Source organism: Apteryx mantelli, chromosome 28 (genome assembly GCF_036417845.1).
Source record: "Apteryx mantelli isolate bAptMan1 chromosome 28, bAptMan1.hap1, whole genome shotgun sequence".
In the NCBI taxonomy this organism is placed as follows: Eukaryota; Metazoa; Chordata; class Aves; order Apterygiformes; family Apterygidae; genus Apteryx; species Apteryx mantelli.
The window spans coordinates 6,245,477-6,261,265 of NC_090005.1; the positions used below are offsets into that span (position 1 = coordinate 6,245,477).

The 15,789-nt window shown below is 46.1% G+C and overlaps 1 protein-coding gene across 2 annotated transcripts; it reads left to right on the forward strand.

Moving 5' to 3' along the window:
• Positions 1–389: 389 nt before the first annotated feature.
• On the forward strand, positions 390–12,700 carry CCDC43 (coiled-coil domain containing 43). 2 transcript variants are annotated; one of them, XM_067312191.1, is made up of 5 exons: positions 390–623; positions 6,233–6,320; positions 8,590–8,725; positions 9,421–9,479; positions 11,187–12,700. In XM_067312191.1, the coding sequence occupies exons 1-5, from the start codon at positions 447–449 to the stop codon at positions 11,372–11,374; spliced, it is 648 nt and encodes a 215-aa protein (XP_067168292.1). In that variant the 5' UTR covers positions 390–446; the 3' UTR covers positions 11,375–12,700. The 2 variants fall into 2 exon arrangements, with proteins under 2 accessions (XP_067168292.1, XP_013812890.1); XM_013957436.2 differs by lacking the exon at positions 390–623 and adding an exon at positions 1,339–6,014.
• Positions 12,701–15,789: the final 3,089 nt, after the last annotated feature.

Sequence of the window (15,789 nt, forward strand, 5' to 3'; positions counted from 1 at the left end):
CGTTCCGCCCCTAACGGCGGCGGGCTACGGCGGCCGCGCAGGGACACGCGGCTCCTCGCGAAGCCAGGGCGGCGCTCCGCCCCCCCCCCCCCCCGGCTCCTTGCCGCTCCGCAAGCCCCGAGCCGCCACCGAGCGCCCGGTGCCGCCTCACCCCCGGGAGACCGCCGCGCCTGCACCCGCCCGCGAGCCACCGGGGCTGCTCGAGGAAACGGCACAGGGTGATCGGTGCCACTGAGCGCGGGGGCAGCTGAGGCAGCCGGCGCGGCGTGTCCCAGCCGCAGGCGGGGGGCTGACCGCTCGCCGCAACTGCGGACACCGAGGGGGACCCTCCCCCCCGCAACGCCTCCGCGTCAAGATTGTCCCCAGCGGCCGCCGTAGCGCGCTGGCGCCGCCCCCCTCCCCAGGCTCCGTGCGCGTGCGCGTGGCCGCGGCCCTGGCGCACCAAGATGGCGGCGCCCAGCGCGGAGGAGGCGGGCGGCTTCGCGGCCTGGCTGGCGGGGCGGCTGGAGGCGCTGGGGCTGGACCGCGCCGTGTACAGCGCCTACATCCAGGGGCTGCTCCGCGAGGAGGAGAGCGACGAGGAGAGGCTGGAGGCGCTGCGCGGCGTCCTGGCCGCCTGCCTGGTGAGGGCGGCGGGGGCTCGGGGCCGCGCCGCCTCCCCGGGCCGCGGGCTCCGCTAGGCCGCGGCGGGGAGCGGGGAGGGGGGCGGCGGCGGGAACCGGCTGGCCCGGCCGCGCCGCGCTGCTCCCGGGGACGAGCACGGGGCCTCCTCGGGCTGGCGGCTGCTCCCGGTCTGCGTCCGTTAGCGGGGGCGGCGGCCGGGCTCCCTCCCTCAGCGCTGCCCGGGGGCGGCAGCAGCCCCCCGAGCGCCCTCGTTTGCTGCGTGGGGCCGATATTCAACCGTCAGCAGCTTGGGGTAAATCGCTGAATTTTCCGTCTGGCCCAGAAGCTTTTTCTGGGGAGGTAACGGGCAGCCGTGGTCCCGGTCAGGCTGCTCCTTCAGGGCAGATCAGCGTGGAAAACCGTAAGGAGGTGGCTACAGGAGGCGACCCGCAAGGATGCACACGGCTCCCCCACAGCTTTCGTCCCCCTGGAAGCCTTTTGTATTTTGGGTAGGCAGATAATCGAGTTACCTGAGAGTTTCTCTAACTGTCGGTATTTAGCTGCGTTTCTGTTTCATTCTCTTCAGATGTACAGATACCTTTGCAGTGGGATGCCTGTTTGGAGACTGATCGGAAACTTCAGCTGTGGCAAAGCTTGGCTGTTTGCTTGGAGAAAGAGGAGGGTTTTTTGTGCAGAGGATGTTCAGCTTAGCATGTGAGCTGGATGACCGTCAGTCCAAAGTGTGGTTTAAGAGGTGGTTTTTAACAACAAGTCATTTAAAACGGCTGAATAGTAGTTATGTTAGATGGTTGTTGTTCTCTTAGCTGATCTCATTTGTTGCAGCATCTCCTAGAAATCAGTCATTTGGATCAGACTGGAGTTAGTAATTGGGGGAGACACTAAATTTGCTGCCAGCCTTGCTTGGCTAGAGACCTGAGCTTTCAGTGGTCAGCAGCGTTCATCTCCTTTCACAAACTTTTAGGAAAGAAAGTTATGAGAGAACAAAAAAGACTTCTGAGAGTCAACCATTTTGTGGGCTATGTGATTTTTTTTATATTTCATTTGGAGCTTAAGATGTTAAATAGTAAACGTCTACTGATATTAAAGAACAGTCTGCTCATTGGCTATCACCGATTTCCTCCCAAACTGTCAGTTTAGGAGCAAAGCGACAAGCTCAGTCATTACATTTATTTTTGTGTTGCCCCAAGCAACTATATCCTATAATTCCTTCCATTAGCTAAAGGCATGCCATTTTAGAGCAGTTATCCTAACACATGGAACATCTCTTCCCCCCCTTCCATCATCACTTCCCCAGCCTGGGGCACCAGCAGTGTGTGTGAGGGGTGTGAATCAGTTCCTGAAAGAAGTGCAGTTGTACCACCATGGCCGTGTGCCTACAGTAATAGAAGGCGGAGGAAGGAATGAACAGTAAATCCAACTGGAATAGGAGACGGAGCAAAACGTTTTGGGGAAATGCTGTTCTAAAGTCTTGTGTATAGCTGGGGTTAACTAACATGCCTGTAATTTTCAGGCTTGCTTCATCCCGTCACCAAAGGCAGAGCTCAGATCTGAGCTTGGACCACGTTGGTCGCAGGCTTGCAAACCCGGGCTGGGCCTCGTGTTTTGAGGTCATGTTCTTTCTGAACTCTGGAGGTGCGAAGCTTGTTGGCCTTCCCTTGCCCTGCAGCTGGGCACGTTATGTTGAGATATTTTTCCATCTTTATTGCTTACTTACCCTTCTCTTGCACTGCTGCCAAAGCAGTTTTTGAAAACTAGTGTGCAGTTTTCATATTTATCTAGTTTTGGGCTGTTCTTAATCCCATGCTTGCTGCAAGACAGCTCTGTTTCTTCTCTCCATTTTCTTTTTCGTGTCCTTGTTGACTCTCTTGTGCTGACTTTACTTCATTTGCAAGTTCTCACTCAGTTTGATTTCCTGACAATTCCTGTTAAATGTTGAACCCTAGGACATGTTTTTTTCTTTTCTTTTCTGATCTGTGCATCTTTTTTCTTTATTTGTAGATGTTTGGTATTGATACTGAAATAATCTTTCATCCACTTTATTTGAGGCCCTTCTTGCCAACTTTTTTTCTCTTTGTTCTATATACAAATTCCAGGTCATTTTTTTTTTGTTCTTGACAACCCTGACTAAAAGAAATTTCGGGCTGCCTCTTCACTCATGTCCCCGTTTCCTCAGTCCCAACAATTTCACAGCTTAGTTACCCGAGTTATTTAAACTTACCCATTTCAAATCAAGAAACTTAGAATCAAGATCTGTTTCTGTTCTTCTATTTAAACCAAACAGACTTTAGATCACTTGGTCCAAGTGTATTTTCATTCTTCTCTGTTAACATCATTTCTTGTTTGTTTAGGGAGTATTTCACGGAGAACATTTGCCCGTCACATCCACAGCGATCTGAACTTTACCGGTGTTAATAGCTAATATTGGATTGTTTTACAATCTTGTACGTGGGAAGCGAGTGTCCCATAGTCACAGCAATCAGTGTTTGTTGCATTAGAGGTCTCTATCCAGACTGCTGCGAGACAAAAGGGTTATACAGCAAACATCCTCCGCTATGTGACAGAACTTCTCTTTGCATCCTTCCATAAAGGTTAATTTTATCTAGGCTGCCACAGCATGTTTCTTTTCTGTTGCTTCATTCACCTCCATTCACGCACCGCCATCCTGACCTTCTGCTTCTCCCTTTCTGATGACGAGGGCTCTTCAGCTTCAAAGTTGTGTTAATGTTTCTTGGGTTTTGTCATGTTTCTAGGGTCACAAGAGCATCTGATTTTCATATTCTTCTCCCTTCATAGACCCACCTACATTGATACACAAATACTTGATTTGTTTCTTGGTGCTCAAACCCTCCTTTGAGGGTACAAGTCTCTCTCTCATTGGTGTTAGTCTTCTGCAGTTCGTTTTTCTTCCTACTTATTGCTGTTCCTTTATCATCACTTACCTGATCTTCTTCTTCCTGCATAACGATACCAAGCATACAGGATAGTGTCTTTCCCAGCCTTCTCTACTGGCTTAAGGCTACTAACCATTTTGCCAGCCTTGATTCCAGTGCTCTAGTATTCCCAGCACTTGCCGGAGTCTGTCCATCAAGGAGAATCATTTTACTATGAATGTTTCTAGCAGTTAAATACCTTTGTGGCTTCCTTGTCCTTGAACCATGTTGATTTTTATTGTCTTTTTGTAACTTAACTCTGTTTCTGTAAGGGCTGGAAGGGTTTCTCTGTCGCTTGAAGTTGTGTTTCTTTGCACATCATCCTCCTGGTGTTCTGCTCAGCCAGCACATGTTCTTATGAGGATCTCGGAGCGTCATCTCTCAGCAGGAACAGGGTCAGTGGGTTCTTCCAAATCCACCTCTCTTGTACTTGATCTCAGCAAATGGCACATCATTCTGTCATCTGCATATACCCTGGTTAAAAGTATATTGACGTCTTAAAATGGAGTCTGATATTGGTGTGAATCACAAACCCTTCTTGCTGCTGTTATTTTTCTGTTTGCAGATCGTTTCCTTACAGCCTTGAGTATCCTGCATGTTTGTCCTTGTGGTGTCTTCTCCCTAATGCAGGGACCTCATTCTGATGTGTGTCTGGTCCTGTACCGTGTTCAAGATCTCGGCGCTCAGCAACCTTGTGTAATGGTATTACTGTCTGTCTGTTCTCCACCTAAGAGACAGGTGAGAGGAGAAGTTTGTGCTTAGCTATTGCAGACTGGGGATGGCACAGTTTTACTCTTGTGTGACTTACTCTTTGTTGGAGCAAAAGGTGGAGAGATGTTGTGATATTTCCTTATCTCCTTGTCTCTTCCACAGTTGTGGAAAACTCAACTTTTTTTCCTGTCCCCCATGCGAAAGAGCTTTGCTCTGCTGGATCAGTAGTGTTTTCAGTGACTGTGCTAGAACCTGAAAGTGGTTTTTAGGTTACCTAGTGCCCGCGTTTTCAAGAGGAGGATCGTAAACTTGCTATCTCTTTGGTGAGAAGTCCGTGTAGACAGGTTTGGTGTGCTTGTGTCCCAAATGTCAACTACTGAATGCCTAGCTGTAAAAAGTGAGGAGAGGCACAGACAGCTCAGGCTGGGTTATTATGCGCCTATGTAAGTGATTCGTTTTCTAAACAGAGGTTGTAACGTTGCTTGCTGCTTTTCAGGCATAGGCAGAGTAGGCGGTTGTCATGGGCGGTGAAACAGCCCCGGTAAGAGGTGACCGTTGCTTTGCTGCCTGATTTGTCCCTGATGAAGTGTAGTACTGCTGACCAAGGAGAGGAAAATGACTGCAAGGAGTTGCAGGCGCTGCCTGGATCTGGCCCAAACCACTAGCCATTAAGAGCTGCAACGCGCTGGGCAGACCTGCTAAGGTACGGAGGAAGGGGATGTCTCATAATCCAGGTTGGCTCAGACCTGAGGTGTCCCTGGTTAGCTAGTTTCCGTTTGGTATTAACTCTCCTTGAGCCCATTTGTCCTGTGCTTCTCTGCTGCTGTTTTTTTCCTAAACTGGACAGATTTGCTGTTGTGTGAGCTAGTGCTAATGAGCACACGTTACCCATGTCCATCTTCCCAGTCAACTGCTCCTGGCTGCAACTCTTCAAAACACTTTTCCCTTGTATCAGGATCATGTTTCTTGCCTGGATTCAGCTTCTGTAACTTGAACTTCTCAGATACTGGGCCAGTCTCGTAGAAATGCTGCAACCACGCATGCTGAAACGTGGTAGGGTTGTGTGTCGTCTGCCCACTGCTGGGATTTGAATTACAGGGTTGATCAGTTCACTAAGAAGCTGCACGTAGAGAATTAGTTGTACTGGAGCTCCACAAGCGACGGGATCTGGTGGCGGGAATACCTGTCTGTTGCTAATGGGATGCATTTTCTTTCTTCCTGTGGTTTAAGTTCTTCCTGAGTAATGAATAACAACGTGAATACATTCCCCTGCCACCTCTCTCGATCGTGTTTAATGCTCTAGGTAGATCAATGGGGACAAGAATATTTGTCTTTTATCCGCTGATGGGAGTCTATGATCTATCAGCACCACCGACGTGGTTTCGGTTCTGCGCTGGCCCTGACCCGTGTTTTGTTCAGTCTGATACGTTAGCTTGAGTTAGATTGGCTTGGAGGTGGCCTTTGACTAGCTTCTCTGCAGCCTTGCTCAAGAAGAGGTATGATGCTGGATGGTAGTTGGCTAAAGTTAAGATACCTTGGTTACCTTTCTTCAGTGTTGTTTTAGCCAGACAACCTGCCTCTATACAACCAGCATGCATCGTTGGAGCTGTATCATGCCCCAAAATAAAACACCGTGGCAATAGAACATCTCCTGGCATGGTGCAGAGCTGTTGGATGGCTACCTTGACACCTCGTGTTCACCTTTGTGTAGCGATCGAGGCTATATCTAGTTTTGAGCTGTGTAAACAAGTAAGTGCATCCGATGACTTGTATTGTCCTGCTGCCCCAATTAATAAAAGTCTGATGTGTGCATTTAATAAGTAGATTTCATGGGAAAAGCTTTATCTCTCGGGCTTACTGCCTGGCGCTCAGATTCTTTGGAGTTGGTACTTTTCATATCTGATTCATGCTTGTTTGAAGCAGACTGACGTTGTTCTAAGACTGAGAAGTCTCTTTTCCCTTACTAGGAAGAAGATCTCTTAAACGATGTTTGCAGGGAAGTAGTCGAGAAGTGGTCTGAATCTCAGATTGTTGACGCCAAAGAGAAAAAAGAAGGTAGTGTCACTGCTCGGAGTGTCTTTCCATGTGTTATGAGTACTTTGCAGGGCCTTACCGGGATGAGAACTGTGTGTTCGTCCTGTTAGGAGTTAAAACCAATGTTGCTAATGTGTTTGCAGGTCTGACTTGCTTCTCGTTGCCATTGCTGCTTATTTACTTATTTGTCTTGAAATTTGAAATGAGGTCGAGTTGTTTCACTTCTGGCTTTCGCTAGCATCCTGCTGCTCTTTGGGCTCATAATCCTGCAGAGGAAACAGTTAATTTTTTCTGCAGGATTTTTAAAATTTCCTTTTATATATATTAAAAAAAAAAGGGCTTAATCCGTATTAAATGATGTAGCTATGGCAGCTCGGGCTCTGATGGTAGATGCAGTTATTATGGTATAAAATGTGCATAGTGCTTCCGTTTATGCTAGTTTGGGAAGCGAGCGCTTTTATACCGCTATAACTGCACCTACGGAGAGCCTCCGTGCTGCCCCTTGGGCTTCCGCTCACCCCAGGAGAAGGTCCCAGTACGCATCAGGAAAGCATCCTTGTTTTTCTCTTTCCAAATCTTCTCTTAAACCTGTCCTTTTTTTTCCAATAAATGCTTGTAGGGGGGGAAAAAAACTGTCAGGCTGCTACTGCTACACTAATGCTGCTACTTTCACGATAACTTCCACAGTCCCGTTGTTTCTTTGTACCCTGTCTGAATTCATCCCTCGTCTTCAGCTGTCGCCTCTGGAGCAAAGACCTCCTTCTTGTTCTTGTTCATTGGGGGAGGCTTATTCCGGTCAGCGAGGAGAGCTCTTGAATACAATGAAATCATACACTGGAAAGGCTTTGCTGGTTCAATGGGTAATCTTCTAACCGATTGGGACCTAATTGTAGGCCCGTGTTGGTGACAATGTTCGTCCCTTTTGGCTAAATCTGTTTTTTTGTTTGCTTTGTTTGTTTTTTTTTGTGTTGTTGTTGATTCTTGTGCAAGCAGGATATTGTCACTGACTGATAGGATTCTAGAAATAGTTCTCCACAGCGAGCCCTTATTAATGAGACCTGCATTTACGTAGTACTTTTCTTGTCTAAATCTCAAAGTATTTTGCAAATGTTGGTGTCACTTAATTCCTCTTTATGGATGGGACAGCTGAACTACACAGCGGTTAAGTGGCTTTCCCTGAAAATTCATTGACGTACTCTACCCTTGGCCTAACCTTGCCTTTGGCCAGGGACAGGAAGAAGTTTTGCTGTTCTCTGTATTAAATAAAACAAATCCTTCTTTTAGGGATGAGTGATTGGAATTGCTGGAGTTGCTATTGGACTCCTCCAGCTCATACCTTTGCTTGCTCACAGTAAACCAAGGGTTTTTCTTGTTAGTCCCAGAAAGAAGGTAGCAATATATGTCCTTGTATTTAGGTCCTTAGCAATGCAAGGATTTAATTACTTCACTGTGATTCCATAAAAGGATAAATCCCCATTGAAGTCAATATCTGCTTCTTCTAATGTCTTGAAAATATATATTGGGTGTTAGTGCTTGGTAGGAGAATGAAATGTGTGAAGGAAAAAGCTTGGAGGCAATCTTTTAACTTTTAAATTGGGCACCAAATCTAAGCCTTATGGAAACCTGACCTTACCAAACAGGCAACATGTAGCAGCTTTTCTGTACTGAAAACAAAATCCTAAGAATAAGTTATTAACCAGCTAAACAAATATTATTTGGTGTCAAAAACAAAATGTCATTTTAAGAAATAGACAGCAGAACTTAATGTTGAAAGGTAAATCAGCTGTTTCCCTAGGTAGGTAGAAAAGATGGAGCATTAAAACCATGTTAAATTGAAATTCTGAAAATTGAAAGTACTGATCAGTGTAACTATGTAATTAAATAAACACACTCAGTATCTTTTAACTGGATGAGAATGCATGAAACGGATTTTCATCAGCTGGAGTCTTACTCATGTATACATTTTATTACGAAACTTCCCTTACTCCAGGAAAAACAGCATCTGATCCGTGCAGAGAGCATGGGGGAATTCCTCCTTGTGAGGAGAAGGTGGTGTGTCACTTCAGATGCCCTGCTGGTCTGAACCACCTCCTCGGTGGCTGGTGGCTTGGGCCAGGAGCTGCGATTCTTCGTAACTCCCGCTCTCTCAAGCTGCAAATTGAATTCTCCGGAATGCCTTTTGGGGCCTGCAGATGTGTGAGTCGGGAGCAGCATGTGGCATGTGTCAGCTAGGTCTTTGGTACTGCGTTTGTGGGGACGGACTGATGCTCTTGACTCTTCTCCTTGCCAGATGAGATCCAAGCGATTGCCAGCATGATGGAGAAGCAGGCCAAGATTGTAGTGAAGCCGAAGGAGGTCTCCCAGGAAGAGAAGCAAAGGAAAGCTGCCCTCCTGGCCCAGTATGCTAACGTGACAGATGAGGAGGAATATCCTTTTCCTGACCCAGTCAAAACTCATTGCTTTGAAGGAAGATGTTTTATTAAGAATCTTCTAAAGCGCCTTTCCAGTTTTGCAGTGTCTAGTGGGAAGGATTGGAGGGACTTTTCAGCCTTCTTTTTCCACAGTGAAATAACTTCCATGCAAAAAAAGCATGGAAGCTCCTGGTTTATGAAGTGCCATGTGCAGACACCCCTTGGAGTATGTTCCTCCACCATTTCCAAACTCTCCACCAGTATATGCTTGGCTGGTGTCTAGGGTTTGTCCAGTCTGGGCATATTGCAGTAGATGCATGTATCGCCTCCAGTATGCCAGTAACACTCCGTGCATGGTAGTTAATGTATTGAATTTATCTCCTGCTTTCTGGCAAGGGATCTGTTGAAAAGATCCTCTTTAGAGAGGGTACACATAGAGTGGGAGGGTTTAAAGTTACCTCTTTATGGTGCTGAAGAACAGACTCTTCTTTGGAGATCGAAGTTGAGTAAGAGGGAGTCTTACCTGGCGCTGGAGCAGACGGCAGAGTTGAACAGTGGGTTTTGTGCTTGCTTGGGCCTTGGTTGTCTGTATCAGTTTTTAATTTCTTCCTTGTGGCTTAGCAGAATTGTTGTTTGCTGTTTTGAGCTAAGCGTGACGGTACAGAAGCATGAGTTCGTTATCGATGTCCAAATTTCCTTAATTCTCTCACCGGTGAGGATGAACAGGATGGATCCACTGCAACAGCAGTAAATATTGGATCGGAAAAATGTATCCTTTAAAATCTCAATCACTCAGGCTTTTTTAGAAGGAAGGCAGCTTCCATGGTGAGTTTTCCATCCTTTCTTCTCCGTGTTTGTGCTCACTGTCTCTTTAGTGCCACCTTTTAGGCTTGGTGATTCTTTTTTTTCACATAGCCTGACCTTACTCATAATGAAAGTTGGTTTGGATAATTCTCCTAAAACAACAGCTTAATACCAAGTGGTTTCCAGAGAAGCAAATCACATCAGGAATTACTAAAAATGTGATAGAAACAAAACTACTGCAAAACTATGTAAGGCCATAGTGCATGTGAACTTTGATGAACAAGGACCAATCATCTCAGGATTGTAAACACAGTCGCCTGGGTCATTCCTTGAACTCACCAGCTGACAAGTTTAAGATGGAAGCAGGTTTTCTCACAGGACATAATTAAAAGTTGGAACCTAAATTGTTCTTGTTCCTAAATTACCGATAGGAGGAAGAGTCAGATGGGGAGACACCTACTTGCTGTTTCTGCTGCTCTTCCCAAAGCATTTATCACTCGCCATGATGGGAGAGAGGACATGAGGCTGTGGCAATCTTTGGTGTGAGCTGGCTCATCCGTTGCTGTGTCTGTAGCCTTCCTACATGGTGAGCAAGATGGGTAGAGCCGCCCGAGACGATGTCCATGTGATACCATTTCGGTTTCTGTTCCAGAGCCAGTTAAACCTCCTGAGGCAACTGTCCCGTGTAGAGCATGAAGGTATCATCTTGAGATGATCGCCCTTTGTGGCTGTACGTACTCAGGTACAGGACGGTGCCGTGTTGCCTGTCGCAGGCACACACGTGCTGCTGGTGCAAGTCATCTTAGTCCAGCTAGTGGGATTGGCTTCTGGTCCCTGTGGTGCATCATCTCTAATCAGAGTGGTGCAAACCCTGCAGCATATATACAGCTAGATGTCCCAAGGAAGCTGCACCTATGTGTTATTTTTCTTCCCCTTATATTCCTACAGGTTTTAAAAATGTTTACGCATCAGTCTTGAGAACCTGCAGGCAACGTCATTTCTCTAGGAAAAACAGGGAGCATACGTTTGCTCTACATGACTTTTCCATTTGGAGAAACAAGCAGAGATTCCTTTTTCTTTCTCCATTGCTCATTTCTCATTCCCAAATTCCTTACCTGCTTGGTGAAGAAGTGGGAGTCAGAAAGGTCACTTTTTCTTGCACACCACCTCCTATAGAAGTGTCGGTTGCGGATGTGCAGGGTTTCCCTTCTCCGCGGAGCCCCTGGGAGAAAAAGGAGCAGCTGAGATCTGTCTGAGGTGAATTAGTGTTAGGCTTATGGAGGCAAAACTCTGCCTTGCTCAGAGCAAGGTTGGGATCCTTCAAGACTGAGCCATCAGCAAGGGGCAGGAGAGCCTCAGATGTTACCATTGATAGATGTGGCCAACGATGCCGCACCAGTGAGCTGTAATCAGGGCATAGGAATTGGGGGTGAGAAGTGGGACGGAGCTGATGGAATTGCTGCTTTTTCCCTTCACCTGTGAAGGTTGTGCTCTGATAGCAGCTGTAAGACACCACACAGCGCTGCCTGCTGCCCCTTTGGAGGGGAGATAGCACACAGGGGTTGGTTTATCCTAAATCCACTGTCCAGTTTACAGGCCCCAAAATTCACCAGAAAGGGGAAGCTGCCTGTGTTCGGACAGAGCACGTTATCTGTCCTTAACTCACAACCAGCTTTGTTCCGAAACACAAACGTGGAGGATGTCTTGAATGCCAGGAAACTGGAGCGGGAGCTGCTGCGAGATGAGTTCCAGAAGAAAAAAGAGCAAGACAAACTCCAGCGAGAGAAAGATAAACTAGCCAAGCAAGAGCGGAAGGAAAAGGAGAAGAAAAGGACACAAAAAGGAGAACGGAAGCGATAGCTGTGGTTTTTCGGTTGGACTCTGAAAGGATAAAATTAATTATGAATATGGTGTGTGTTTAAAAAGCAACAGAAATTCTGGGCACGTGGCTGGTGAGTGGTTCTTTGGAAGCGTTTCCTCTTACATAGCAAAAAAGAAATTTCAAACACCTCTTAAACTCCAGATGTGCCATGTGCTTGTGGTGTCAAATGTCCCAGTCAGTTATTGTGGCCAATGTCTGTACCAAAGAATGGTGAAGTGATTATGTCTGTGTTTCAAATTGATCAATTTTACTTCTAACCACCTCAAGCAAAGCAAAACAAGATGTAGGAAAGGGCTTCCAAACTGGCTGCGTCCTCATGCTGGCCTAGGATTTGCAGCAACGGCATGTTACGATTCGAGAATAGAGCAGAGCCCCTTTCTGACGTGTAATTAAGGACGTGCTGCTACAGGGTGGATGTGAATTTACACTAGCCTTGAAAAATGTATTTGCAAATACATTTATATATGCTGCCAAGAGCAATGCTATGTTTTTATTCTGGCTGAATTGAAAGAGCAGGGTTTGGCTCTGACCTCAGCAACGGTAAATGCTGTTCCACAGCGATGGAAAGGAAATCTTATGAAATATAAATGAGTTCCAGCTATGAGACTGCCTCACCCACAGGTTCTGGGTAAGGGGAATGCCACAGCGATTTGAATATCAGGTAGAGCAGTAGCAAATTGGTCAAGTCCTAACGCTGTCTTACGGCTTGAGGCTGGTAGCTAGAAAATGGTGCTCCCCGATGTGGAAGAACATCGACTGTTATTCCCACAGCAGTTGCCAGGGCAAATGCTTTAATGGCGACTCAGTGCTGAGCAGCTGTGGCTGTAACCGATTTGGATGCACTGGGTTTTACAAGCAGGTCACCTCTTGCCTGGCACAGCTGCTCGTAGGAGCTGTCGTAGCTGGGGGAAAGCAACAGGGTTTGAACACTTCTCTTGCCCACAGAAGGGTTGGTTTCTTGTGGTTTTCAGCCTCCTTCATGGAAGTCTCGCCTGCTTCTGGAAAGGAGAACACTAACTTCTGTGAACTGCACCTAAAGGAAGACCTGCAGCGCTTCAGGGGGTGCGGGAGGAGCCGGTGCGCCCCATCCATGTGCTGCTTTGTGCTCTGGCCACTGCGTTCACTTGCAAGACTCATTTTTGACGACAGGCAGCTCCTGACCAGCTGTTGATGGCAACTGTCCTTATCTCCTGCTTTCAGCACCAGTCTGATTAAGGGTTAATGCATCCTGCTTAACTAACTGCTGCAAGTGTGAATAACTGCTTTATCTTTAGACTTGAATAATAAACCTGGTTGGCCAAGAAGCGGCATTCCTCTCTGTGTCTGAGTAAGCGTCACGGTGAATGGTTGTGGTGCCCGATGCAGCATATGCGTGTGGAGACTCCCCTGCAGATCCTGCATCCTCCGTTTCTGTTACATTGCAGAATGCCGCCCTTCGCCTCTTCCCTCTGTCCCTGTAGAGAACAAATGGCCAGTGCTACCTCTGGGCCAGGCTTATGCTCAGGGCTTGACCCTCTTCCCTGTTCCGAGTGTTGTGGTGGATCCTAGCTGCGTTGTTTCTTTTGAGGGCACTTCCCTCGCGTGCAGGACCATGGCCGGATGGAGAGGTGAGGTGGGGTAGTTGGCCACGAAGAAGCCCAGTGCCCCAACAACAGAGCTGCACTGCGGCTGCCCAGACCCCAGTACCACAGGGGTGTTCTAGCTTTCTCCTCAGTCCCGGAGTCCTTTGTCCCACAACTCCCTTTGCAAACCCCCTAGATCTGACTCTGGGTGAGAGCACTAAGCAGTGGCTCAATAACTGCACCTGGAGCTGCCTTAGCCACGCTCCGGTTTTAGGAAGCTGCCGGTTCTCCCAGTGCATTTTAACACTCCCACTTTCACTTGCACCTCAGTTGCTTGCGGCAGCAACAGCCTCCTTCCTTCCTTGCTGGCAGCAGCCAGCAGGTGGTAGAAGTCTCTTTTTCCAGGTTCCTAAGCTGTGCAACAAGAGCTCTGCAACTTGGTCCTGAAGTACCCCGAACCTCTACTTTCAAGTGGAAAGAAAACGAAGAGCTGGAGCTCCCCATCTGCATGGTCGCTTGCAAACCAGATGGCGTTTCATATAATTTTTTGAGACCTTTAGTTATACAGGTCAAGAGAAAAATAACCTGTGTTAACCTAGTCATTAGAGGAACTGAAACCCTTCTGCCTATAGCGAGATCAGGCTGTCCGTCTCCTTTCAAAGGACAGAAGCCTAAGCCACGAGTGTGTGCCACCCATCGCAAGGCGGATTCATTTAAATGCAAGGTGCGTGCGTTTAAGAAGGGACTAGTCACAAGCAGGTGGCTCACCTTTGCTCGTGTCATCCCTACTCTGCACCCCCACAAAAAGCACAGGGAACTAGTTTAAATTCATTATGGCCGGCCCTTCGAGACTTTACTCTTGGCAGCGTGCACGCAAGAGCGCAGTAAGCCTTTAGCTACGAAAGGCCCCATTTTACTGCCAGGGAAAGAGAAACTAATGTCCAGCCTCGTGTTATTAAGCAGGCAGCTGGGAGCTAGCGTGGAACAGCTCACACAGCTCACCTGGACAGCTTGACCAGCTCTTGGTGTTGGAAACCCCAAAGCAGTGTAGTCCTGCATAAACACATGAGGACATGACTCAACAGTACCTGAAGCATTTAGGTCCCCCTTGGCCATAGGAGTCCACTTCACCACAGTTAATGCTTCCTGGCCTGTGATGTTACAGGCCTTTCCTTAAACCGCACAGCTGCTATTACTGGATGTCAATAAATGCTGCTGTTGATTAAGTGCCCAGACAGGACATTGCCTCTGGAGAGCCAAACATTTATGCTACGCTAACACTGCATTGCTGCAGACCCATGGGTTGCTGTTACCGAAGCTTCTAGTCTAACAGACAGACAATATAAAGAGAATAAAAGTGTTACTTCGTTTTCCTTGTCCTGGCGTCAGTGCCAAGAAATTTAAAAGGCAGGAAAACTCCAGCTGTGCTCCAAAGAAAGAGCTCTGTTGCAGATACTGAAATTACTGAATTAGCTTGTCCTGGTAGCACAGAGTTTGTAATGAACAAGAGCAACTTACGGGACAAAAAAGATCCCCCACCTTGGATTCACTACACTGCTACAATTGTTTGTCTAGAGCAAAGTTACAGTAATTTCCTATTGTAGGATCAAGAGAATAATTTCAATCTCAACACTGCTTACTTTGCACCTCTTTTAACTTATTTCAGGAATGAACTGAAAATTACAATCCCTGTTAACAGAGAATGTTTTAGGAAGCGAGACCATGAAGACAAACGCAGAACAAATGCTTTTCAACAAAAGTTAATTTATTTCTTACCAGACAGACTAAATTCAGTACAGTATTGTTTTCAACATCAACATGTCCTAGGTTTAACTGAACAAATCTTAATGCTGTGACTTGTGCTATGAAGATGTACTTTGTTCTCCTGCCCCAGTAAATTCACTCTGGCAGTATTTTTGGGCATATCAGTGATCAAAATGGTTACTTTAGTTTCTCCTGCATTCTCATTCAGTTTCTTTCTCACATCATCTAATGACAATTTATGTGGTGTGATTACACCTTTTGCACATCAGGATTTCTAGAAGTAGGAAGAACACAGACATTTAAAATATCAATGTATCTAGGCAAGGAAGGTTGAATAAATTTAATCCACACATTATAGTTAAACTCGATGCTAGAATTGTTAAAACCCTGTTATCTCCTGAGCCACATAATATCAACATTTCATATCAATAAGTTATTTGTATTCAGTACAAAGATATTAAGATATGCAGATAAACCCCAAGCATTAATAGCTGTCAAAAATACAGATGCAAACAAATAAATGTAAAATATGACAACCAAATCTCAAACCAAACTAGCGAAAGAGTAACTTTAAAAAAATCTAAATCTCATAACTTGTGATACCCTCTTTTCAAATTTTAAAGCGAAGGTATTAAAAACAATACTCATTATTTCAGCTGCTGCACAGCTTTTTAAAGGTTAATATCGCATGCATGTCATATTTTGATTATGTTTAAATACTTTAAAACAGAGGTCTTTTTTTCCCAAGAGCATGCCCAAATGATTTGAACATATTTACTAAATTGTATGGTTTCACAACAGCAATTTTATAATATCACTAATTTAATAGAACCTGGTGCATTTCCTTTCACAAACTTGGATTCTAAAATCTCAAATTCATAAATATCAGTATTTTAAATATTTAATTTTACATGACTATTGGGTATTTCTGGCATTGTTTTCCTCCTGTTTCCAGGTACTAGTTTGATAAGGAAGACACTTTCACATCACAATCTTGTTTGATACTAGACTGTACGGTACATTAGATTACAGTCATTAAGAATCATTATTTTAAAATCTACTTACTA